This window comes from Maylandia zebra, linkage group LG12, assembly GCF_041146795.1.
Source record: "Maylandia zebra isolate NMK-2024a linkage group LG12, Mzebra_GT3a, whole genome shotgun sequence".
Lineage (NCBI taxonomy): Eukaryota > Metazoa > Chordata > Actinopteri > Cichliformes > Cichlidae > Maylandia > Maylandia zebra.
This window is the reverse complement of record NC_135178.1, coordinates 28515443-28543212: the sequence shown is the minus strand read 5'-3', so window position 1 is coordinate 28543212 and position 27770 is coordinate 28515443. Positions and strand designations below refer to the sequence as shown.

Here is a 27770-nt window from a genome sequence, read left to right as displayed (position 1 = left end):
CTGTTTTCCTCCATTTTTAAATCGGTTTAGTGTAAGTTACCTTTCAGAGTAGGTTCGTCCATTTTTGTATTTTTTAAAGCTTATGTTTTGTGTTAGTTTCTCCTTTTTGGATGTGACTTAAGCAGTTCAGAATAAACACTTTGAAGGTATTTACAGTGAACAAGCACGCGCACCAGTGCCTCTGCGAGCGTGCTGTGTTGATGAGAAGTAAACACATTTCCACTCATGCATTTTAATTCTATCCGTCCACTTTTTTCGTAGTCTAACTCTTAATTTTTGTTTGATTCAACTGAAATGTTTCACACCCAGTGTCTCCTGATGTAAAATAACAATGCACGAACACACACAGTGTGTAAACTTTATTCCTCTTTCTGTATGCAAGAATTGTGCAGATAAAATAAGCAACTGGTGTGCAGCTCAGATTATTTGCATTTTATCTTTGACAAATCCAGTGCCGGGACCACGACGGGCCAGAGCTCTGCTTATCACATGGGGACGTTGACATGAAATAAAGTCAATAACTCATCTTTTGTTACCTTGAGCAGCCTTACCTCAAGATTTTGGCATTTATTCATCTGCTGTTTTTGCATTTTGTCATTTTCTTACAAAAATCATTATGCTTTTTAAGACTACAACAACACACTATAGACAATACATATTCCATAATACTTTGATTAGTTAGGTATTTCAATATATTTAAATTATACACTGTTTTCAGTACAATAATGACACTTGAACCAGCCGGCACCAGGACGTGAGCTAACATTCCCCTGTTTTCATCTCGAGTGTGTTGGAGCTTCGCCACACTTTTGTTTGTTTTTTTTCATTAGTTGGATCAGAAAGTTTCATCATACATAACTGGTTTTTTTTACTCAACATTAGTAATACTTCATATACTTGAGTGTAACATGAAAATTGTGCTCCTGGTTGCAGCATTATAGTTTGGCAGCACATGCACAGTCTACAATTCGCCTTTCCGTTTTCACCTGCTTTCTTTCAGCCTTTTTGCCACAACCGTTACCGAAACTCCAAAAAGTCGACTGATGAGATCAACCGCTCTGACCCAGCAAAAGGTTTGCAGCTGCAAAGGAGTGGAGATATCATTGAGTGTGTCTTGATTTTGGTGACGAAACCCCCAAAGGCTTTAGAGGCTACACGCATACTCCCACACATACATACGCACACAGAGACTGTAACCTCATAAAACAAGTGTTCTTAGTCCATAATACAGCAAACAATTTGTACCTGTTGTGAAAGGACAAATAAAACTATTGCACAGTAACTGTCTTTCTAATCAGAACATGAGACAGTTGCAAAATTAAACATGAACAAATGAGCCCGTTTTGCCGCCTCATCAGAATGTGTAAGGCTGTGACAGTGCTTTAGGAGTAAGGTACCCCTAAACTCTGCAGTAAAGTCTCTTCTTCAGTGCTAAAATTAAAAGGAAAGAAAAAAAAAAAAAAAAAAAAAAACAGAAAAAAAAGCTGCTCTATGGTTAATAAAGTCTACATGGAACAGCAACATGACAGAGTGGTTTGGCGCAACTAATGTTATCTTCAGTATGCTAATACCTCTAAGGAGCTGAGAGGTGACTTCATGCCGTGTAGATCAGTGATGCAGTTATAATGTCTGAGTGGAAAATACAACAGGGGGGGGGGGTCCGACAGACTTGATGCCACCCTTCTAAAGTGGGTGTGGAAAAACTAGAGACAAAGTTTCTATTGCAGTTTCTGTGAATTCACGTGGAGCCTCACTGGAAAATGAAGGCCCAGCGAAATTTCAGGAGGCTGTACGCCACCAGTCAGCCAGTTGAAACCCAGAGCAGCAGTGTGGTTCAGGGTGGGTGGATGTGTGTAGGGAAGAGGGGTGGAGGAGAAGGACGAGTTGGCGGATCTACATGCTGAAGCCGTAAGCGGGCTGAGCGGGGTAGCCTGCGGCAGCAGCGGGAGGGTAACCGTAGCCAGGATACGCTGGCTGGGTAGCCACTGGAGAAGGAGAGGCAGTCAACATCAGCTGCTGACCTGATCACATAAACAAAAACAAACACAGACAAAATAAAATTTTCCCCCGTCTTTATAAGAAAGTACACATGACTGGACTGTTTTGTTGAACTGCTAAATTTGTTTGTTCTATATCAAACAAAATTATGGGGCTTTTTTTTTTTCCACTTAGGTTTTCTTTATGTGCTGCTCAATGAGCCTGTAATTCTTTTGGCGGTGTAAAGCTAATTACACAGCAACAGCTGCTGCTGGTTTCAGATAATAACAGAAAATGCAAGCGTGTCCACTTATTATGGGTAAACTAATCAGCTAGATTATATCATTGTAAAGTATAGCCCAAGCTTCATTTGGGGAAATCATTTACTTTATCCAGGAACAACAATGTTCATCCCTCAGTGAGCTGTTCTGCCTGTAAACCTACCGAACACCATCGGCTGAGGTTCTGTCACTTCCTCTTCAGTTTTTCTTTGGCTTTCGGCCTCCTCCAGTTTGTCCACCTGAGGGCAACAAAGAAGAGAGGACGGATTAGACATCACTCACACGCTTACTGTTGAAAGAAAGTCTGAGTTTATGGATTCTAGGTATCGTGCAGAAAGTATATAAGCTCAAGTTGGCTCAATCTGTTTTTCATATTTCATAGATTTTTGGCAAAAACTTTGCAAATTACAACATACACTCTAATACCTGAGCTTTAAAAATACACTAAGGCTTATCCCACATCAAATTAATAAACACTGACAAACACAAGCAGTTACAGAAGATATATGATCTTCATCTGTGAAAGACAAAACTACAATCACCACTTCACAGTGCAGCTAAAGGTGAGAAGATGCCATGCAGGTTTGGTGAGAATTTCTAATAAAGCTTGCAGTAAAAATGTTAAATGAAAATTTAAGGGTCAGTTTACCCAAATCACATTAAATAAAACCATTTAACCTTTTATCACATCTAGTAGCATCAAATGACTTGTGACACTCCTGCTATCACCCCAATCCAACAGGTTCTGCTCTGAGCTTTAATATACCATCTTTCATTCAAATACCATCTGTGACTCAAAGCTGTTGTTTATTTTTTATATTCACCAGTAAATAATTTGCCTTAAAAAAAAAAAAAAATAAAAAAAAAAAAGTCTTTACATGGTCTGCATCTTATGAATTCCAGATAACAATGAACAATGACAAATTTGGAAAGGTGCTAATTTTCTAAAAGCTAAGTGCTTTATGCACCAGGAAGAAAAGCAGATTAACATCAATCCAACAGAGCAGCAACAAATCCAAAATTGCATCACAACTCGACACCAGCAGGTTGATTTTATTTAATTTTGATATTTTATTTTAGTGATTTGTGTAAAATTGACCCTTTAAAAAGAAGAATTAAGGTAAGGTTTAAGGTTAAAGAAATATTTGAATACAAGGAGAGCAAAAGCTAAACAGTACGTTTCTAAATTCCAATTTTGTGCCATTAAAAAAGTGCTACAAGATTAAGTGGCAGTCACAACTTCAACGTGCACCTGATCACAGCTGCAAGCAGACCCTCCTGACTGAGTGTTTATCACTGCTGGCCTAAAAATCAAGCTAAGGGCTCGCAGGTCAAGCTCATCCTTGCCAGGCGTACAGTAATTGTGAATTGTTTGTAGCACTAATCCTAATCCCTAAGTGCAAAGGAGTAATCAGGCACTGTGCTTTAACTGTGGAGAAGGCTGAATACTGAAGGTTTATAATTGAAGCTCGGTCAGCGCAGAGTCATGTTGAGTCAGAATTAAAGAAATAAACATTTCTTAAAAAGTTGGGACAAAGGTGTAGAGAAAAGAACATGATATTTGCATATACAATGGTATCACTGGGGTAAGCTGCCTGTTTAACATGTATGTACTGAACTACTTCATGTGAGGCGGGGTTGGGATTTCTCTACCTGATTAGCTGCTCAAACTGGCTGTTAGATTCCACCCCAACCTGTTTGACCAGTACCAAAGGTTTACCTACAACAAACCTAAACTGAAAAATTAAAACTAACTGAAAAGACTTCCACAAACTGAGGAAAGGGCACTACATAACCTTTGAGGTTATTGTTTGCAGCCCTGCACTAATTTCAACAATAAAAACTAAAACAAAGTGACCTTTAGTTAGAAACATGGGGGTGCATCGAGCAAGTCTAAAGCCAAAGCAGCTTTTTCTCTGTGATTGTCTTCTTTTCTGGGCTTTCAAAAAGCCTCTGTCAGATGGAAAGATCACAGTGTTTCAAGGCTTTAAAAATGCCACTTGACACAAGATGCAGCCCCAAGAGAGAGAAAAGTTAGAGGTATCCGTTAGGCCAGGACAGGCTAATCCTGGTGCTGAAGAAGAAAAAAAAAAAAAAAAAAAAAAAAAAAATATATAGTGTACAGGCCTTGGCTCCAGAGTTTTTGTTTTAGACTACATTTACCTTCTTGCACTTGACAGCTAGAAAACACTTTATAATCTACCAAACGTCCCTTTACTGCTGCATATTTACCCAAAATTAAGATGCAGACTATATACTCAATTATAATAGTCACTCTTAACTTTAACCAGTAAACATTATCCATTAAAAATTGTTATGTTTCATCTCTGTTGCATCAGATTTGCGTCAATGTCACTAAGTCATTATTATTTAGGCTCTAAAATACAATTTGGAATAAGAGGAGGTTAAAAATGTTCATTTCACCTGGTCTAACTCATATACTACTGCCACATTTAGCCAGATGTTTTATTAATGTTTTCACTGAAAAGTAGTTATGTGTCTATTTATTTTTATTTCTCATGAACTTGTGTCAAATGGCTAAAAACCAAGAGAAATAAATAACTAAGATTAGGGCTCACTGGAGGGAAACCTGCTTAATCTGAACATGTACTGGCACAAGTGGAACAAAAGCCTGCACACTACTACAGTTCTCCAGGACCAGACCTAGTTAGGCCAAATTCAATCTACAGTCCATGCTAGGTTCCTACATCAGAAACCTAAGAGATAAGTTACAGGAAAAACAGACAGACAGAACACAGAAGAGAATTTTTTTAAATAAAAAGGGCCAGAGACCGTCACCTTCGCTGCAAACTCATCAACCTGGAAAAGAACCCAAAGACATGACCTCACATATCTGCAGGTAGCACTGGCAAATATACTTAAAGGTCATTATGAAGATTTACATGTTTCACTCTGGCTTGTAGTGATTTTTTTTTTAAAAATCCATCTAGATCGTTTTGATGGTATTTGCATGGTTTTGGAAATACAAGCTGTGGTGACATCGTCGCTTGAAGGCTTGAATGTAACAGAACTAAATGACACTTTTAGTGTCTTGTGGTTCTTAAAGTGCCAAAAAAAATTTCATACGACAAACTCGACATTAACGCCTTTTCCCAGAAGTATTGACCTAGTTGCACAAAATAATTGCACAAATCTTGTTGTGAGCACTTTCATATAGGAAATTACCTTCTGCTGAGCAAACTACACCGGCTAATATAGATGGACAAACAGCACTGCAGGCCAGAGGGAAAAAAAAAATGGGCTGAACTGTCCCTTTAAATATTATTACTTAAGAAGGCCTTAGTCTCTGCCTTCTTGTCTCACCATATATGTTTGACCTGTTTCTCAGAAATCACAGACATATTACATCACCAACACCACATATTCTTCTTAAAATTACACAATAGTGAAATCTATTTTAGTGGTAAAGCTGACATCAAATAAACTCCTGGTGTTGATTGTCAGCACCAACCTTCGTGAAGTACTCTCTCATGACCTGGATAAAGTACGGCATGGCAAAGTCCATTATGTTGTGCCTCCAGGCCAGCTCCAGCACCACGTCAGGGTGCAGGAGATCATAGGAGGCAAACAGGCAGGCAGCAAAGCACTCCTTCCTGCCCTCCTCTAGGAACCACTGGAGTAAAGTCTCTGCCAGCTCAGCATCCTTAGACTCCGCTGCATACAGCATGGCATCCTAGAAGAGACAAAAATGTATCTCATTCACATGGCTGAGTGAAAGATAAAATCCTTTATCTTCAAGTGTGAGAAATTAGCCAAAAGAATCATTCCTGTGAAGTAAACAAACACTGCCATCTATAGGTACATTGAGGAAATGGAACCTTTTAAAAGTCGTCTGTATTTTTAAGAGCTTTTCTATTATTTTTTTCATTACCTTGTATAGCTTGTCCTTCTTGCAAAGCTCCACGCTCTGTCTCCAGCGGTTGTTGCCCTTATACAAATAAGCAGCAATACGCCTGAACTCAATCAGTTCATGCTTTTCTAACCTCTGAGCCAACCCGATGGTGTCAAAGTTGTCATAAGCATCAATGGAGGCTCTCAATCCCTGTGGATGATACACGGATAGAAATGCATTGCATTTGAGATCCAGAGGTAACAGCGTCCTGGGCACTGCTTCCTGTACCCATTTACACCAGTATGATGTCTATCCTCAATCCATAACTGGCTCTGTGGATTTCAACATAAAGAGACTGGTGCTGGTGTGAAAAAGCAGGCGTCATCACAGCAAAACAAAATTGCTACGTCTAAAATTGGAACCGCTGCTATCAGTGGCTACGAGAGGGGCTAGAAAATCACCTGCGATTTACAGCCAGGCCATAGGTTATATCCTTATGACTTTCTTTACACAGATATTACTCTTTTTTTTTTTTTAGCTTTGTAGCATTTGATTGCCATACTTGTTTGAATGTCTAAAAAAAAAAAATTGTAAATAATGCTTACAACACAGTAAATAATACAAAAGCGACAAAAAAATGGCAACAAATAGGTCACATATTTGAGCTCTTTGTGTTTTACATCACGTGTTGTGATCAATATAAGTCACAGAGCAGGCTGGCAAACCTGGTAGTCTTCCTCCTCTGTAAGCAGGTTGTTAAGAGCTTCATTGACAGACTTGTTATTGTGATTCTGCACAGACCTCAAGTAAGGCTTGACCAACTTCAGCTGGTTCATCTAAGAGAGAAAAAGCAACCCATGTCACACCATATCAGCAATGGGTCTAGTTTATTTAGAAAAACACATTTTATTTAATATATGTTTTAAAAAGTGAAGCTGGCCATGCTGGTTGTTACCTTGCTAAAAAAGATGACAGCCCGGCTGTGGTCCAACCGAGGAGACAAAATGGTCAGCAGATCATTCAGTAGGAGGGGTTTGTAATCCAGATAGAAGGATAGAGACTTATAGTAGAGCTCCACGTTGGCAACCTAAAGGATAAAAGAAAAAACACAAGAAGTGATCAATTGATCATGTAAGCAGTTTGTGAAAATAATAAACATTTGAAAATAGCCGTGTTTACCTTTGCAATAATATCTTTAAAAAGCCCTTCTTTCCATGCGTCAGTCGGATGAGTCATCATAGTGATGACAGCGTTGTCATACTCCTCGTATTTATCGTAAAGGAAAACCAACTCTGCCCATAAATGAGACTGCTCTGCAGCACGAAGAACCTGGTAGACAGAAAACATTCATTACTGTCAGAGATTTGTTTGGCTGGTCTAATAGATTTGATATATTTGAAGTAAAATGTCTTGAAGCTTTGAAAGGCTGACGTCAAATAGATGATTTATTTTTTATGTAACCTACTCTTTTTGAGAGGGAGGGGGGAAACACACACACACACACACACACACACACACACACACTGAGCCAAAAAAAATAAAAATTCATATCAAAGCATAATTATTTTTTAACCATTTACCGGTATATAGATGTATTAATACACATCTTTTGAAATTAGCAAAATATTAAAATAAAATAGTATTTCATGCTTTTAACCATTTTTAAAAAAAGATATTTAAAGTTTTTAAAAGGTTATTTGAGTGCAAGATGACAAACAGTTGCATAAAGCTGGTAAATGAAAGTTTAATTGCTGCAAGTCACCAGAAATGTGTCAGTAAAGAACTAGCTGTAAAAGACAGAAAAACAAGTCAATTAATTTTCTGTCTGCCTCCTTTTTCATGGCGCTGATGAGAAGCAGAATGTTCACGGAGTAATGAATCAAAAGATTTCATGGCACACAAGCAACCTCTTTGATCCGACAAAAGAAAGAACAGTTTTGAAACGGGCAAACGCGCACATATAGTAACAGAAACACTACCTTTGGGATGTTGACTCTGGACCAGAAGAGCTCCAGGTGCTCCCTCATCTTCTGAGGTTTGAACTTTGAGTACAGGATGGCGAGCTCGGTGAACATACCCATATGGGCCCGCTCCAGACCCAAAGCAGCCTCGAGCAGAGCAATGAGTTCCTCAAAGTACCCGCGGTCCTGGTAGTAGCTGATAAGGTCCTCCAGCTCGTCAGCATGGATCACAATGTGAAGGCCGCAGATTTGTGCCAGACGAAACTCCTCGCCGTCCACGCATGCAAAACATACCTGAAAAGAAATTAATGCATGAAACTGGAGATAGCCAACGATAAACAGAGGACCACTTCTATCATTCATATCATCATATCCTGTGTTTTGCTACCTTTTCGTGTAATCCTCTAATCATCAAGAATCTGTCATTTTTTACATGAAGTGACTACATTAGAAACACTGAGGTGACCTGAATTAAAAGCTGTAACAATAACATAAAAACTGCAGCAAGAAAATCACTCAATTTCAATCTTATATCCACAGAAATAAAACAAAACTAATAATAAAATAAAAATTAAAAAAAGCTGTTAAATCAGCCCCTTAAGTAGTTTTATAAATCTTGTTTATGACAGGCTCAGACTGCTGGGTAGCCATAGTGCGTTTCTCTCCCTCACTTTCTGTTTTTTTCCCCATGCATTTATAAGCACTATTTATATTTATATCCACTATTGCATGTCACTGACATTTTGTTTTGTCCTGTTTTTGTTTACCATCCATCTCTTTTGCTTGTAAGGAACCGTGTGATCATTGGGGCTTCTGTCTGTAATGTCACAAAAATAAAGCGCCTTGAAATGACTACTCTTGTAATTCGCCACTATATTGATTCAGTTATGCTCAATATAGAATTACGGCATTGTTTCCCCATGTCTTTTAAATTAATCAGACAAAGCGGAGACCTGTAATTATACTAGAAAATGTTTTTGCGCCTGTTACCTCCTTCCATGTCCGTGTGCTGTTGGCTTTCCTGGCGCTGTCCACAGCTGCCTGGTACTCTCCCAGGTGGACTAATGTGGATGCAAGTCGAGCAAAGTTGGACACATTGTTATACAAAAGTTTGGCTGCTTCGTACATACCCTCCTCATAACATCTATCGCCCACCTGGAGAGGTAGAGATCAGATGATGAATATATAGATAGCAATCATTTTCTGGCAAAGAGCAAAAAGCACATTCTGCAACAGCTACACATCTCTTTAACACTACAGCTGGAACTTTTGTTGTTGTTTTTTTTACCTGCTGTATGTGAGCATTGTTGGGCCCGCTGACAAATTCTTCCAGCTCAGCCAGACGGTTAGTTTTAGCTAAAGCAAAGATCAGCTCCGTTTCCACGTAAGACTCTCTGGCTTTCTTCCGAGCCATCTGTAGAAACTTCACCAAATCCTCCCAGTTATCTAGAAACAGCAACACACTACAGATCAGCTCAGACCCAAGACTGATAAACACCATTAGCATGTTTTACCTGTAAATCAAAAACGTACTGTTCTTGCTGGCTGCGTTGACTACCTCCATGTACGCTGACGGGTCAACGGCTTTTATGTATGAATCAATGGCTTCCTTGACCAGGTCTCTGTGCAGCTGGGCTCTTGCTAACTGACTCCACACTGCAGGCTCATTACAGCGCTCCGCAAACTCATAGGCACGGTCTAAGTTCCCTATGTGCTCTATCAGTACCTAGAGGGATACAAAATAAAAAATAAATAAACAAGAGATGGCTATATTCTATGAGCCAACATGAGATAAAACAATAGGACTAGCATTTTTAAGGCTCGTTCGTTTTCACTATTGTGCTAAATTCACAGTGATTAAGAGAAACTGATGAAACCTGCTATCATTGGCAAATGACTTTGTTAGTTTAGTTAAAGGGCTTACCCACAAGTACTTTTAATGGCCCGGATTTAGGAAAGGTAAATATCAATTCATTCATTAATCCATTGATTTTCTTAAATGTTTTTCTAACTTTGGTAGGAGGGCCCGGGAGATTATGCCAGTTCTTACAGGTCGAGAGATGAGGTATACCCTGACACATGAAATATAAACATCAAATGTCGCAACAAATTCTTTTACAAAAAGAAATGGAAATTTGTACTTAATTGAGTAAAATAAATGCACATATTAATGTATATTTTTACAGAGAAAAGGTTCTGTGATTAGTAACTTTAGCTTACTGTAACTTCGACCTCCAGCATCAGTGCAGTTTTAGCAGGATTAGGTTTGTTTTTACCTGTATGGCTGAGGTGTTCACATCAAACTTCTTGAAAATAGCAAACGCCTCTTCAAAGAGCTCGTTGCTGATAGCGATGTTTGCAATATCCGGAGCATCGTAGTTGTCTAGCCTGTTAATGTACTCCATCACACGAGTGCGATCTGCCTTGATGGCCGTCAAAATAAGCAAGTTCTGTAGGTTTCTGCAAAAAAAAAAAAAAAAAAAAAATGTTAGAAAAATGGTTGCACGTAAATGATCACCATGAATAAGCTGTGAGCCTGAAGTACCTGTGTTCACTGAAGACTGAATTATCAAGTACGATTTTCTCCAGAAGTTCAATCAGCTCATTGGGCAGGTCTGCAGTCATGAAGGCTTTCACTGTGACCGACACCTCCTCTGGGTCTTGGGTTTCTGACAGAGCTGTCTGCACCACCTGAGAGGAGGAAAATCGAAAATAAATGTTGAAAGAAAAAAAATATATATACAATTCATGTTTGCGTGCTTTACTTTAAAAGAAGAGGTGGAGGATCCCATACCTGGTCGATGAGCTGTCTTCTAAAAGGATTGTTTTCTTCTAACACAGTCGCCCAAAGCTCTGGATCTTTCCGCCGTACCAGATATCGAGCCTCACTCTTAAATAATGAATTCTCATTGCACACCTGACATGAACAAATAGTTTAAAATGCATTCATCATAATTATTTAAACTATGACACTAAAGCCATACAATGTGATCTACATACTTTGATGAGGTCTAGATCACACTGCCCTCTCTCATAAGCCACACAGGCCAGGTGGGGGTCTCTCTTCTCACAGTAGCGTCCAACCACGGCGCTGTCATAGAACGGGTTCTCCTTCAGGAAGCGCTCGGGTGTGTTGTTGCTGTCAATGTAGATCTTGGCCAGGGCGTTATGGGTAGCTGGCTCTTCACATCCTTCATGGATACGAGACTCCAGCCATGGCAACAGAAGTTTCAACCTGATAGCAGAAACTGTACGTTAATATAAAGCTTCATTACATAATACCTAGGAGAAGCTTTTAAAATTCATTTCATGGCAAGGACTGGTAAAAGCACACATTACATTTCTAAGATGATGCTACAATGTAGCTTTTTCCTGTGATGTAATGCACAGCCAGAAGACTAGATGGCAGCATTGTCCACTCAGCAGGCCGATTGAGTCATGTTTTAGGGTTTCTCACTTCCACCTTTGTTGATACAGACTAAATAGCTTCATTATATGAGACAAAGTTATTCTGCTGGTTGATGCTGAGGTATCAATGAAACACAATGACAACCTCAGAGAATCCACTCTAGAAATCACCTTTGGTGTTAAAATTAAAACATTAATTTCAACTTCATGTATGCATTAAACTAACAAGAATGCACTGAGCAAACACAAAGATAAATGTCTGTATATTTACATTCATGTATTCCACTCCTGTTTGTGAATGCTTAAGGATTTATAGGCATCAGCTAAGGAGATCATGATTCTTTACTATTGATCGCCTCAAGGTTTATTGGAAAAGAAACAATTTTCAAGTTAGTATTTGTTCTTTTCCTTCAATGACTTGAGGGGAAAACACACATAACTAAGTAGTTCAGCAGAACCGCAAACATGGCTTGCACTCTGATCTATCATTTAAACTCATTCCTACAGAAGTTAGATTTAACAGCTTTTATGTACCAGCATGATAGAATAGAATAGAATAGAATAGAATTCAACTTTATTGTCATTGCACATGCACAGGTACAGGGCAACGAAATGCAGTTTGCATCCATCCAGAAGTGCTTTAGTGATATAGATATATTACAATATATATTAGCAATAATATAGATATGTGAGTATATTACAGAAATGGGTCTATTATGGTATGTTATAATGTACACGGTATGAAGTATGTTGTGAATATTCTATAACTATAAGTATGTACAGGCTGTAGTGAGTACAAGCTATGTAAAGGATATGAACAGGATATAAATATGAAAAACTATACAGAATATGAAGATACCTGCGCATTAAAGGCCAGGTCATTTCAGAAGCTGCTATAAGAGATGACAGGAAATCGTTTTACCCTTTAGTCTTACCTGTTCCTTTTCTCTACCTCGTCCACCAGCTCATCAGTGGAAAACTGCCCTCTGACCACCATGATCAGGTTCTTAATAACATCCTCAGAACAATCCACATCCAATAAACCTCCAATCACCACTGGTAAACGACTGGGGTTGACCTGAAAGTAAGTGGGTAGGATTCAAAATAGAGAAGCATCATGCAGCTCGATAACGATAACTAGATAATAATCAGATTATGTATAAAGTCACCCGAACTGTAGATCTTACCTTCTGTACATAGATTTCAATGTATTTCTGCAGACTGTTGCGGTAAAGGTAGAGAACTAGGTCGTGGACAAAGTCAAAGCGATCACAAACAATGATAAGAGGAAGCTGGTCCGTTAGCTTTGCTTCCTAGAAGCAGAAGAAACATGAGGTTTATTATGAATTAACTCTGGAAGATGCTAATATCAGAAAAATATGCTAGGGGATCTTTATACCTTGAGAAAGTTTTTAACCCTGTCTGGGTCGTAACAGTTGCTTTCTCTACAGATTCTCTCCACTTCTTTGATCTGGCCGGTCTTACAGGCAGCCTGGATGTATTTAAAGTGAACATCGGGCTCTTGGCTGAAATTCACAATCGACCCAAGGAAGTAAAACAAGCCTTGTAGAGATATGAGATGGGAGAAACAACACGGTGGTTAAGTTAATCTAGTGTGAATTCAAACCTGCAGAAAATGAGGAAAAACCACTCCACCTACCTTCATAGCTCTTGAAGGATTCAAAAAGCTCCACTAACGCTTGAGTTCCCAGTTGTTCGTGATATTTAGATGCTACCTGGACACACAGCTGCAGGTTCTGCCTGATATTAGCCGACAGCATGGCCCTTAAACACTCTAAAGAGTCTTCAACTGACAAGGAGCCAAAAAAGTTCACCAGCCACTAAAAAGAAAAAAGAAAAAACGGGGAGAAAGTAAAGCAACATGTTGAGCACGGAGGAAAAAGGAGTCATTTCAGGAAGCATTTTCACACATTAAAGAGTAAAATGAAGCCGCTCCCAAGAGAGCAGTATACAGGCATCATTGCCCTTCTACAGGCATACCTCAGGGTTGAGCAGATGTGTGTGAACCACGGCTCGTTTGATATCGTACAGGTCAGTGTAGTGTTCAAGAGCTCTCTGTAGTAGTCCTGCCTTCTCACACAGCTGAGCAACATGGGCACGGTCATAGTGCGTGAACATCTGGTTCCCAAGGATTGCATCTGCTACCTAAAACAGCGCATATGCACACATGAGCAAACACATTGTATTTAACATTAGTAAAGAAAAGGTTGCAGGAGAGTCTGAACATTAACATTCACCTGGGGGGCGTGTATTAGGTTCATCTCAAGCAGACGTGTCTGCAAGTGACCTTCTGCTGGGCGGTTGTTCTTTAAAGCATCCAATAGGAAAGAGGTGCACTGCTGGATCAGACTACCCTCCATAAACACATCAACAATCTACCAAAGAGCATGAGAGAAAAGAGCAGTCAAAACACAAATAGCTAGACAAAGTTCTCTTTTTTTTTTAAATTTTATTTCAGACCATCTGTGAACAATGATTTGAGTTAGCATGCAAAGGCTTGAGTTGCACACTATTAAACACCACAGGCCCGGCAGCCAGATGTTTCTGTTTTGCAGATGTCCTTAAACATGAAACGCTCACATCCGAAAAGCAAAGGTCGCCTTAACACCATCACTTTTCATAAAGTCATCATCTTCCCTGTTTGAGATTAGGACAGAGCGGAGTGATGATGTGGCTTTAAAGGGAGGAGAGGGTGACTGACTCAGTGAATTCCTGGCATTGCTGCCACATCTGGAATAACACATATGTAGGCTCCCACACTGGGCACTTTGTGCGTTAGCGTGCATGTATAAGGCTAAACAGGCACATGCATTTTAAAGGGAGCACACGAGCAGGATGTCTCCAGTGAGAGAGGCGTTCACGTTTGTGCGGGTTTACCTGGTTGATGTTGGCCAGCGGTTCCTCATCCTGGACCAGCATCTGAGCAAACTGCAGACCCTGGTCTGGATTCACACGCATCACATTCCGCAGCAGAAACACCCAGTCTGGGGTATATCCCACCTACGCGAACGCAGAAGGATAAAAATGCACTTTCAAGCATCAATGCAATACTATAAACATACTGCATGCCTGCCATTTGTGCAATGCTCAAAATTTAAATGGAAACACAATAAGCCTTCCGATTACCTTTTTAGCATACAACACTATCTTCTGGAATTGGCCAGTCTCTGCAAAGCACTGAATGACCTTGTTGGGGACATTTGCTCTGAGGTACACACTAAGAGCGAGAGTGGGGTCAGAGGCCTTCACCAGGTCTCCCAGCTCCTCTGAGCACTCCAGCTACAACACAAGAGGAGGAAAGCTACTTCACTTACACTGGTCACTGTAAAATAAATAAAATAACTGTATATCTACAAATCTGCCTCATTTCTTTAATCCTCCAGTTATACCTTGTCCTCTTTCAGCCATTTCTCCAGTAGTTGCTTGCGGCCCTGTTGCAAGACAGGCCTGCACAGCTCCAGAGACTCAAACTTGTTGAGCTGGCCCTGGTCCAGAAGAATACCAAAGTACTGCAGCAGTGGAGAGGCTTGACCCGGCTGGGCCGGGACGCTCTGAAACTTGCGGATGGTTTCTGCTGTTCGCAGGATACCCTGAGGCGAGGAAAGACATCAAAGAATGAAGGAATTATTAGTCGTAGAGTAAAAAACAAAACAAAAGCAGATTCCATGAAATGTTTTGAAGGAGAACTTCATGTTTATTGCAGTGTTTTCACATTAACATACACGGGATTCTTTTTGGGTTTCGTTTTTCAGTGCTGAATCACAGTGTGTGTAACTGTCATAGTTTTAAGCACCAACAGAAAAATATTTGACAATTTGATTCTGTGCAAATGCAAGACTCCTTGTGCAGTTCTCACCCACACCTGGTTCATATTAGCATAGGCAAGAATGACAAAATGGCAGCAGAGACAGGCGTACCTTGGGTGCTGATGCAGCAACCTTCGCAGCCTCTGAGTAACTTCCCTGGGCAAACAGAGTGTTGAACTTCCTAGCAAAAAGCTCCTCTGCCCCAGCAAGGTTTGACCTGACAGCTATCCTCAGGGCGAGATCAGGGTTCTGCAGCACGTTGGTGGCATAGTTTACAATATTCTCCTCTTCCACACATACTGACAAAACCTATAATAAAAAAGGAACAGATAATAATTAAGAACTGCACAGTAAAAATAACTAAACTTAAGAAATGTGTCCAGTTAACAGTCCAGTTTCTTAAGAATGTCTGCCAGGCATAGCTTGCCAAAACATTACAGTCATTACAGTCAATAAACATTTCACTTGGGAATTTGTTCTGCACACACTCACTGCCCGTTTGCTTCTCACCTGTCCCTTCTTATTGACACCAATGATTCCCGAAGTGGCTTCGTGAGGAGCGGTTACAAAGATGGTCTCAGCACTGATTCGGTTCATGTAAATACACACTCCAGACTCCAGGTCGTACAGGTGAATGTAACCATACTTTGTGATCAAGTATATTACGCCATGCTTACTACCAATCTGAGGAGAATAATTAGAAAGAGAAACATTCAGGAGTGACCCATAATGTGGTGAGCAGAGTACAGTAGAAGCAGCCTCATTTTCTTTACCTGCATAGCAACAGGAAAGTCTGTCTGGGCCTCTGGTGGGAAAAACACATCCACAGCTTTCTTAGCAAATGGCTGGTTTCCTGCAGCTGGCTGACCAACTTCGATGATGTGTAACTGGTAGAAGTAAACCAAGACAACAGTACAGCAAATGAGACCAAAAAGAACATCACAGTTGAGGATTTGTACATTAAATAAACTTTCCTGATGCTACCATATAGGAACTTCAATTTTAACCAAAAGGCATGACGCATAAAAGTTATTTCATAGGATTCTAACATAAACATTACTCTTTCAAGGCACTTCAAAGCAGTTTGCTCAGCAGCTAAAAACACAGATAGCATCATGGGTACATTCGAATGGCCTTCACCTTTCCCCCAGCCTGTGAGCGCACAGCAAAACAGAAGAGAGTGGAAGGTTTGGCATTTCCCTCCACTTTGAACTCCCCGAAGGCAGCAGCGTGGCCCTCGATGGGCTGGGACACTTTCCTGTCAACGGAGTACAGCTGCATTGCTCCGACCACACGGTTTTGCTGGAGGACAAGGAAAAAGGAAAAAAAAGGGTGGGGGAAAAAAATTGATATGTTCAAGTCATTAAGGATCAAATATACAGGTTTAAAATTCAGGCAGTGTGTTTGTATGTGTATGAACAAATGGTAGGTATTATCTGTGCATTTGGTTAGATGTGGGTAAACAAACTGTTTGCTTATTTGATTTACATATACATATAAAACAAGTTCACTTTGAAATATGTATGCATGTTGTCATACTTTGACATAGTCCTCTAGATCCAGACTCCTTTAGAAAAACAGAAAAAGAGTGGTGTATTGATTTTCTTATTGAGATTCAGCAAGTCAGCAAAAAAAGACATCTGTCCATCCATTTTTCTTTCACCTATTGAGGGGCAGGTCACAGGGTGCAGCAACCTAAGCAGAGAAGCCCAGACCTCCCTCTCCCCAACCGCCTCCTCCATCTCATTGAGGCGAGCAAAGAGATGTCATCTTTGCAGCGTGTCCTACTCTTTGATCTCCTCCCACTATGACATGTCCAGAACACCTTGCCCAACAGAAAATATCCTAGTCTGATACCAGAACCACCTCCGCTTGATCCTTCAGACAAAACGTATTTCTTGTATTCTTCAGTTATTACCAAAAGCTTGTGACCATAGCTGAGGGTAGGGATGATCAACTGGTAAATGCTTCACTTTTACATTCAGCTCTGTTTACCACAACAGACCGGAATAGCATCCTCATCACCAATCCATCTGTCAGTCTCCTGCTCCCCTCACTTGTGAATAAGACTCAGAGATACATAGACTCCTTCACTTGGGACAGCAACTCTGACCTGGAATAGGCACTCTACCCTTTTCCAGCTGCAAACCATGACCGACTCTTTGTGTAAGAGAAGGATAAAATGCTGCGAGGCTGGTTACAGCAGAAATTTCTGGGAAGCTTAATTGTTAGAATTTCATGCCACTGTTCTCAGAATCTGTCTTTTATGTGTTCCTGGACTAAATTGTTTTTTCTTTTTAATGACATTATACACCCTTATTGGCATAATACAATGGCATAACTGCTTGATCTCTTTATCCTCCCCTTCAGTGAGCAAACAAATATGGGAAGTGATGAAGTTCCAAGTTTATTGGTTCCTGTAGAAAGTAGATGATCCAGTCATTGGTTAGGAATGCAGATTTTTTTTTTTTAAAGCTAATTCACTGTCGCACAATAGCTAAAGGTTTCAAAACTTAGTGTGGTAAAAACAATTCTTTTGCTTTCCAGTGTGTACCTGCTCACAGCCAAAACCTTCCAGCCCAGTGAAGAAAACAAAAGTTGACCTCAGATAAAGTGTTCTTTGTGTGATCTTTTGTCCAATAAGGCTATAAACAGGGATCGGAGAGATAAATATTCCTTTCACAGAAAATGTTTATATCATCTGTGCTTTCATACCTGTGCAGAAATCCCTATCAGCAGTAACCACTTCTGTTGTTCGTCAGTTCTGTAGTTAATGATCTGACATCCGGCCAGACTGGCGTGCCGATCGAATACTTTAGTCGGTTGGGAATCCCCCTCCATGCTCCAGTGATAGACGGCAGTATCTGTCACCAAAGCCACGGTGTTTACAGAGATCCACTTCCAGAACATGACCTCCTCTGACATGGTGTGAGCCTTCATCTTACTCTTCATCTCAATGTTGAAGATCTGCAGCGTCTTGGCAGCTGAGGGTCGGTAAAGAAACAGAGACGTGAGACGAAACAGGCAAGAAAGAAGTCGTCAAATAACTCCAAACAACAAATTAAATAGCTGTTCTGAGTAACACACAGACCGGCAGATGAACATGTCTGCCTCGAAATAGTTAGAAAATAAATAGAGCTACTTTTAATTGGAACTATTTATTCATTGAGGAAACGTTTTAATAGCTTGTTCTTTTGATTATTTCGAGTGGCGAAGACCTAGTTTCAGCCAAGACTTGATGATTTTCTTTAATGTAACTACTGTTCCGTGCTGTGAGCACCAGTGTAATGGGGAACCGAGGGAGATTTCTGACACGAGTGTTCAAAACTTGTGTCAGAAATAAAGAGCAAATAAAAATTATATCTGAACTGCTCGATATTGTTCGGAAGCCAGGGAAGCACCACTCTTTACTGAGTGACCTGACCCGCAGCTACAGAAAGCAGACGGCAGCTTTTGAAAATGTCACAATTGACTAAACACAGATACAACCTCCATTTACCCAAAATACTTAATGAAAAACAAACAGGTGATGTAATGCATGACTCATGTAAATACTAGAGCTGCTGTACAAACTTGCAAACACAGAGCCTTTACGATACATAAATGGCATCCCTTATGTGCAGGAAGGAAAGATCTGAACATTGATTACGGCTGCTGGCACACGCTCACAGAGGCGAGCAAAGGTGCACAAAGAGTGCCCCGACTCCTCTCACTGTATAACATCTGATGATGCATACCACACATACACATCTACCAGCATACAAGTCATGCTAACACATGTGCAATTCTCATAAAAGTAGGGCATTTGCCAGAAGATTAGGCTGGAGTGTGGGTGTGCGTGTGATATTGAGGTGCCTTTCTTGTAGCCATCTGTGTTTTGATTGATCAGTGGTCGAAATAGATGTGCATAGTTAAAAGGGATACAGGGGATAGCTTTTATGAGAGAGACATGGCCAGTGTATCATCACAACAGCGTGCCAGACGGGTAGACAGACAGAAAGCAACTCACCGTCTGAGAAATGACAGAAAGCAAAGGAGAAAAAGCAAAGTGTCAATCAGGTAAGAATGAGAAGACAAAGATAGACCATAAGGAAAGGGGCAAACAGGGAATACTGTGCTTAGAAGGAGGAGGGAGGGAGGAAGGGGGAGGAGGGAGAGAGAGAAGCATTATAAGCAAATCATCCTGATCAGCGCTTGTGTTTGTGCTCTAAGGGTTCGTTTCAGTGACAGGCGATCAATTTTCACAACCAATTTACTACACTGGGTAATAGATGTGAGTGCACTCGGCATATTTACAACATTGACAGGCATTAATCTTTGCTGCGACTTTCCCACAGCATTTCTAGTAAACGGCTAAATCTGTTAAAACTAGAAGCAAATAAACAGTGCAGAGGCCATGCAGACTTCATTCTGGGACTTTAAACAATAATAAAATACTTTGCGCTTAATATAGGGCCACCAGTAATAAAAGCCAACAGACTTTCTTTTGCCTCAGAACAATACAGTATTTCTCATCTATTGGCCACTGCTGCCTAAATGTGTTGTGTCATTTCTATATGCGTCGTCATCATCATACCTTTGAGGGCGATGACTTTGCTGGCGGGGTTCATGATGGCACTGTCGGCAGAAATCGGTCTCCTGATTGGGTTGGTGGGATCCGACATGTCCACAATCACCACCTGGTTCTGCTCGCCCACCTTCTCACGAATGCAGATGAACTTGTCCGACTCCATCGTCAGATAGCTGAACCCAATGTTGGCTGGGTTTACGCCCAGGTTCTGCAGCTAAAAAACAGTTTTGAGGAAATAAAAGTGAGAACCTTTAGCTTAATTATGTTACCCCATTTTACAGTGGTGGAGTATCATATAACGGTCAGTAAGCTAGTCAGTAGCTGGAAACAGATACAAGTACATTTCCAAGAAATGGCTAAACAGTTTATAAAAATGACAACACAGATGCAATCACATTTAAAGAAAGAGTATGACCACAGACATGTCTTCACATATACACAAAAACAAAAAGGGTAGGAGCTAATGATATATCAGAAGTATACCAGATGACAGAGCTGTAGCTAGTAGTATATATGTGTTTGTTTGCTACCCATTTCATCTAGATGAGCAGGAACCTGTACCCTGAAAACCCCCCAACACTTTTTAGTAAGCACTGTTAGTTAACTGGAAATTGTAGTTTAAAGTACTTTGAGTGGTCAGTACGACTAGAAAAGGCCTACATAAATGCAAATACACTGTAGTACATTAATTATTATAGACTGTATCATAGATAAGAGAAAATTGCATTCAGCTGGCAGACACATTTTGTATGTATATTTAGTATACATAGTATACACAGTATAGTACATTTTGTAATAAAAGTACTTAAAAATTAATTATTGGTCAGTGAGCCCATCCTCATTCACAGGCGAACAGCTGCAGCCAGTTTGTGAGAGATATGCATAAGGTGACACATAAAGCTATAAAACAGAACTGCATTTCATTCTCTTTATTTTAATTTTTACACAGCATCCTGACTTTTACAGAATTGGGGCTGTGAAAGCAAAACTCAGCCACAAGCACAATATTCCTGCTTTAATACTATGCTTTTGTTGCAACAACTTAAAATGTGGTGAGAAAATATATGTGGGAGCAGCTGCCATTTGCTTTTTAGGGGAAGAGAAAGTAGTGAGCGATGGATCATAACATGGACTTGATTAAAATAGCAGCAGGTCTGCTCAAGTTTTCCAGGGATACTCTTAAAGGTCGTTTTCCCATACAGGAGGTCTGGTCGGTGGTACATGGAGCCAGGGGACAAGCGTGGGCACACAGCTGGATGTTAACTAAACAGAGCTTTATTTTACACAAGCTGACAATAATTTCCAGAATTTCCTATGATATAAATAGTAATGCTGTCATTGTACTTATCATTACATCTCTAATACTTAATTTTATTAAAGCTCGACTGGACCTTGACAGTGTATTTAATCATCATTTTAAGCAGCTAGCTGTAAATAAAGTTTAATTACCACTAAAAAAAAAAAAAAAACTAAAAAAAATAACAACAACAAGAGATTCACTAAAACCAAGAACACATTAGAAAATTTTAATAAAGCAAACCTAATGAGAACAAGTCAACACAACATCACACATTTGCCTCAAAACTAACAAACATGAAAAAGTCCAGTTTGGTTGAATAGAGGAATTACTGCACACATTGTCAAACTAACTGAACTGAGAGGACAGACAGAAACATGCACTCTCCCTCTGATGACTGAACTGACTGCATTATGCAGTCTGAGGCAAGCGGAAAGGAATCCTTCTGCTCATCACAAGGACTGTACTATCTCGCAGTTGGCTGATAGAGCAGGAAAACAAATCATGACCGCTGAGCCATTTAAATCATGTCATCTCCAAAACAGGAAGGATGCAGCAGTGTTCAGCCTGGGGTGATCAGAGGGGCTGCTTCCAAAGAAAAATAGAATTATCCTTAATTAATTATATCCAAAATATTTTTAGATTTTCACTTATACCAGGTGCTAGCTTTAGCATAGGCTACGCTTATCAGTATTTTCATGTGTACAGTGGTTAGTCACTTTTTTGGGGGGGGGGGGACATGTAGTTATTACCAAACACAGTTGTTAGTTTTTTGCAGTTTTTTGGCTTCTTTTTAGATTTTGTTGTTGTTTTCGAGACCTACAGTCCTGTGACCAATCAAAAGACAGAACTGATGCAGACCACAAAATTCAGTTTCTTCCCTTAAAATGCTCTGCCAGGCCTTTACAGCAGCCACCTTCAGTTGCTTCTTCTTTGAGGATCTTTCTACCTTCAGTTTTGTATTTAACAACTGAAAATCTGCTCTGCTGGGTTGAGATCGAGTGACTCACTTGGTCACTGAAGAAGAATTTCATATTTCTTTGCCTTGAGGAACTCTTGGGTTGCTTTTGCAATATGCTTCAGGTCATTATCCATCTGCACCATGAAGTATCATCCAATCTGTTTTGCTGCATTTGAATGAATGTGAGCAGAGAGTATATCCCTATACAATTCACAATTCCTCCTGCTGTTTCTATCAGCAGTCACATCATCTAGTAACCCAGTTCCACTGCTAACCATACATGCCCATGCCATAACAATGCCTCCATCCTCGTGTTTGATAGAAAATGAGGTATGACTCCTCATTCTCCACACTTTTCTCTTCCCACTATTCTGGTACAAGTTCATCTTGGTTTCATTTTCATGTTCTCAAGCGTAACCAGTGTTTTGCACCTTTTTGTAAACCCTGTATTTCCATTCATGAAGACATGTTTTGATTGTAAATCTTAACAATGGTACCTCCATCAGCTTGAGAGTGCTCATGACTTGGTTAGATGTTGTGAAATTCTTGAGCTGGTCAGTGCGTTCATTCTTTTTAAGAATGTACCAGATTGTAAAACTTCAGGACAAATCAACAATGTCCAATCGTAAAATTTTGTGCAGCAAATCGTGTTGCCACACTCGAATTTGCATAAAGCAGGCAGCCTCACTTCATCCAAGGCCAGGGGCCGTAACAGTTTCTGATAGGCTTATTTTGGTTTTAGCAACATCTCTTTGGACTTCATATTAAGAGTTCCAGTGAAAAGCAACTACATGAAAGTTCAACATTTGTCTGCCTAATTTGTCATCTAATAATGAGGAAACTGGCCTCACTTAATCAGGCACAAATTGAGCCTCTGAAAACTGGGCACCATGTATGAAAATGGCTGTAATTCTTAAACAGTTAATGCAACGCAAACCACAGCCAGATACATTCTGTTTGGGACAGCCAATCATAAGAAAGCTGCTTTAAAAGTAGAGAAACAGAGTTAAAGCAGCTTGTTTCATGCAAAGGATCACCTTTGGGGTTGTGCCAATGTCCAAGAAAAGTCCAAGAATAAAAATATGGAGCTGCAAATTAACATAATTCCCCTTTCACAACATTACAGAATCAACTTTAACTGAAGCATGTTTGCAGTTTATAATAAAGAGACAAATATTTCATTAAAGATCAATATTCAAGTGCTGCTTAACCGTGGAACAAGTTCTTTAAGCCAGAGAATTAATTAATTAATTATGCAGTTGGCATTTTTTAATGTTTATTGTCCCAATGATTAAATAATAAAGGATGAGAATAATAATATTTTCATTGTTTAAGGCATCTTGTAAAGGCCACAGAAAAGCCCTGGGGGAGGAATGGAGCCATATGCTGCATCTCTTCAAGACTGCCAAAACTATCTCTGGAAGCAGAGGGAAGGGAAGTTACAATAAAGATAATGGAGGAAAAGATAAGGTTGGGAGTGAAAGGAGGAGCTCAAGACACTGACCAATATCCTGTTGGCAACGAAGAGAGGGAGCAAACCATTGTAAATAAGAGAAGTCAGAGTGATGTATGTGCCTCCTGCGAGAAATGAAGAACAATGGCCAAGAGGTAGCAAGGTATGTTGATTCTAGTTCCAGTAACACAGGCCTCTGGCATTTTACAGTACGATTCAGGGTGGAGAGACCGGCTCGCTGTAAGAACACTCCCCCCCAGCTGATTCTTAGTCGAATATGCCAGACTAAAAACCCACTTCAGCTTCATCTTACTGTCTCCAGTGATCCATTTAAATACTAACCAGTGATACACTGCAGACTCCTCTAAGCAATCTTCGCTGCACACATGAGACAATAAAAACAACGTATTAATACGTTAATACCGCAGTAACAAAAGGCAGGAGATCTTAACTGATGAAGCAGCATTGACGGTATTTGGTGAGTCACAGGATGGGTGGACATCTTGCTGAGGCACTGACACGTTGAATCAGCAGCTGATGGTTTTGGGCTCATGACGAGATTACACAAGCACTTTTTTTTTTAATAAATCGAAGAATGTGGGGGGGGGGGGGGGGGGGGGGGGGGGGGGGGGGGGAAGTGGAACTTGCTCGCAAAGCGCGTAGCCTTTATTTTAGGAAATCAGAGTTTGTTTTTTGTCTTGGTCTCTCCATCTTTCTCTCCTCTTGTCCCCTCCCCCAAAACCAGTCGCACCCTTCTTAACCCATGGTCTACCAGAGGGTTTCTTCCTGTTATCAGGGAGGTCTTCCTTCCTGCAGTCGCAAAGTGCTTGCTCATGTGGGATCATCAGATTGTTGGGATTTTCTCTCAATTTAGTTGGATCTTTACCTTGAAGTATAAAGTGCCTTGAGTAAAGTGTTAGTGTGAATAGTGCCTATATAAATAAACCTAAAGTATATAGCTATGGCGATCATGAACACCTTAAAGTAGCAATGGATTCTATTAATATTCGAACTTCCAAGTCAGAATAAACACACAGATATTTATCTCTGATTCTAGTGTGGATTGTAGAACAATCCGCACTTGTAGTTAATCCAAATTTCAAAGTTCATGACCCATTTGAAATTACAGAAAGACACAATGTGAGTGTTGTATGTGTTGGATGACTGCTCTTTCAATGCATTCATGATCGAATTCCGGTGACTGAACACAGACGCTCAGCCTTGTCCCTGCCAGCCACTGCTGCGGTCACAGATGTGTCCTGTTAGACTCGCTTAGACTGTTCTGTCATCCTGCTTCCTATCCTGATGCAATTTGCCAGGCTTAAACGGGGGCCTGCTTACCTCAGTTGTCTATCAAACACATCCGGTGGTTTGACGTGGTGGCGTCATTTCATTAGTACAAATACAGCAGGTTCACTTCTCCCGACTCAGCTAGACAGGACAATTTTCAGGCACTTCAGAGCTGCGGGAAATCTTTGCACTTACACAAGCTGCTACAGTACGTAGGCTGCTGCACCGACAGCCAGCACAAGAGCCACAAAAGCTGTAAATGACTCTCGCCTTCATAATTCACCAGACCATTCTCAGTCCCTCATCTTTGTCTCCATCATAATCCACAGAACCCAACTCTGATCCACCAATTACTGCATTGATTTAAGGACAGATTCTGCCATGCTCATGCACAGTATGGTTCTAGAATCATAAAGCAAAGTAAAGAGAATTTACCCCACAGCTTAGTGACAGTGTGAGGTTAGGCAGGTAATCCATAGCTGGCTTTAACACTACAGAAACCCCAGTCCTTCATCTTATATGTCTGCACTAAACAGAGGAACATTAAAGCGATTTTTTTAATGCTCATTTATCTCAACATTAATCTGGTTGAAGGTTTGAACAGTAGGTGGGTGGAGCTGCACATTCACAGACCTCTTCTGAAACTTGTGCCATGTTATCAGCATTTAAATAGTATATGCATGACAGAAGATGAGAAAAAGCATAATCAGGCCCATTTAAACAACAGTTTTAATAGTCAGGATATTATGGCATTTGCTGTACTCTGTATATTATGCAAGTGCTAGCTCAACAAGCTGGTACCTCATCACAAATCTAAATCCATGTTACACTTGTGAACCTCGGCCCAGACTGCAGACACTGAGCTGTAAATACCAGGCCAAGGAAAGGAAAAAAAAAAAAAAAAAAAAAAAGCTAAACAACTTGAGGCCCAAAGTCCTGGGTTTGCAAATTCCAAGCATTTTTCACTCTGCTGGAGCCACCTAGACTCACAGGAAGATACGACTGTAGCAGAGCTGGGATTTCACGGTAGAGGTGAAACATAAAGCTGCGGGCTGCTTATTGCCGTCTCAAGGCCTGATTTTCTTAAGACATGTATAAAGGGAAAGGTCTGTGCTGTTGTGAGCAATCTGGACTAATAACCAGACATTGCCAGGTACTGCACTGTGCTCCATCAGTGAGCAGCAGTGTACCGCTCCTGTCAGTGAGGAGAGGAGCCTGCTAGGCTGCAGGCTCTTTTGGCTGGCAGTTTTTTAGTGGATAAAGGATCTTTGGCTGAGAAAGTGGGGCTACTGGCCAGAGGAAGGGAGCAGAGGGAGAGAGAAGGGGGGTTGGGACTCTGAGCTTTTATTTTTTTCTAGTGAAAGGCCATTTCACTGCCTGCTGTTACCATAACAACAGACTACAGACCAGGGGAGGTGGAGGGGTGCATCACAAAGTTTCTCTTCTGTCTGCAAGACACCAAGCACTGGGGCTGCTACGGGACAGCGATTAAAAATCCATAGCAGTGGAAAAAAAGGGGGCCATAGTGCAAATTGTTCCCCCACAGACGACTAAATCACTGGCTGCTTGTTTTCTTTTCTTGTCACAGATTGTAAAAGGGCATTTGTGTTGTGTGTGTGCACCCGCGTGCGTTTTCTCCACCAAGAGTCTGAGGGGCTTGAGTTCCTCTGATATATTGATGCAAATTGCTTTGAAGCTGTGCAGATGCTCCCTAAGACAAAACCAATACAATAAAATAAATAATCACCATGAGTTTGGAGACACATTAAATCAATATGATATTGACGCTGCATTATGGAACTAGATGTCATATTGCGTTTTGGTCATGGCAAGATATCAATCGAATGATGCGTTTCTGGTCTTACGGGCTTCATTACAACTGATTGAGCAGCCAGTTTCCAGAACTTATTCAACTGCCGAGTGAATCCAAACATAACCGCTTTTTACATCCCCCTGTACACCTACATCCAACGACCAAGATCTAAATAAAGCGCACAGTTTCATGTTGTTACTTGAAACACATTACGGTGATTTTTATCAGTTACGCCCAGCTGTGTGCAAAAGCTGGGCATTTTGAGAGACACTGGTTGGGATTTTTGCTCCTGAAACTGGGAGTATTTGGCTGCAGGACATGACAACAGCGTGGCAGCAACAAAGATTGAGAACAAGTGCCATTCATTTCTCAGATACAACGTAGCGCGAACAGCTGAGCTCAGTTGTCACAAAGTGTCAAAACACCGCAGTGAAAATGACAGCGTCGTTTATAACTTAAACGGGAAAAACTGCGGCGTATCCCCCAATACACACACACACACACACACACACACACACACACACACACGTACGTACCGGTCCGCATTGGGGCTGTGTACGATCTGACTGTTCAATTTTTACAAGTCATCATCTGCCCGGCAGGAGAGAACTAGGCCTGTAGCTATATTGAGCACCACCCCGCAGCCCTTTTTCAGATTCCATTTAAATGCGACATGTGCTGTGTGTGTGCGGACCCACAAGGGCGAGGAGTGGCGCAAAAAGAAAGGAGCTGGGATTAAATTTAGGGATTTCTGTATGTCTGCTTACCTGCAGATGCTCCTGAAATCGTATCGGCAGTATCTGAGCCATTTCTGGAGGGTTTCTCTGCCTGAAGAGTCCGCGAGGAAGGAAAGGGGAAGGGGACAACAAGAGGATAAAGGTGGTGTTCTTCTTTGTGTGCCCTAAATGCCCAAAAAGTCAAACTGATGGGCAGTAGTAGGTAGTCTGGGTGGCTTGCGTTGGTATCACACGAATCCACTGACTGCTCCCATTCAGTAGCCTCCCTTACACCAGTCCTGAATCAAAAACTCCGCACCTCCGCTAAGAAAACTAGTCCACTTCAACTACTACTGAGCCAAA

At 40.7% G+C, this 27770-nt stretch overlaps 1 protein-coding gene across 2 annotated transcripts; it reads right to left on the bottom strand.

Moving 5' to 3' along the window:
• Positions 1 to 344: 344 nt before the first annotated feature.
• Positions 345 to 27746, bottom strand: cltcl1 (clathrin, heavy chain-like 1). Of its 2 annotated transcripts, XM_012918040.5 has the most exons (32): positions 27459 to 27746; positions 19884 to 20091; positions 18023 to 18291; positions 16448 to 16609; positions 16081 to 16194; positions 15818 to 15991; positions 15419 to 15616; positions 14891 to 15091; positions 14628 to 14780; positions 14379 to 14501; positions 13739 to 13876; positions 13482 to 13646; positions 13141 to 13321; positions 12880 to 13043; positions 12668 to 12793; positions 12416 to 12558; positions 11073 to 11307; positions 10867 to 10989; positions 10618 to 10763; positions 10349 to 10532; positions 9606 to 9798; positions 9361 to 9518; positions 9063 to 9227; positions 8091 to 8366; positions 7291 to 7440; positions 7067 to 7198; positions 6837 to 6947; positions 6151 to 6321; positions 5731 to 5952; positions 5052 to 5078; positions 2422 to 2497; positions 345 to 2021 (listed from the first exon to the last, which is right to left on the bottom strand). In XM_012918040.5, the coding sequence occupies exons 1-32, from the start codon at positions 27498 to 27500 to the stop codon at positions 1894 to 1896; spliced, it is 5058 nt and encodes a 1685-aa protein (XP_012773494.3). In that variant the 5' UTR covers positions 27501 to 27746; the 3' UTR covers positions 345 to 1893. The 2 variants fall into 2 exon arrangements, with proteins under 2 accessions (XP_012773494.3, XP_004547065.3); XM_004547008.6 differs by lacking the exon at positions 5052 to 5078 and having other exon boundaries at positions 27459 to 27744.
• Between the last annotated feature and the right edge of the window lie 24 nt (positions 27747 to 27770).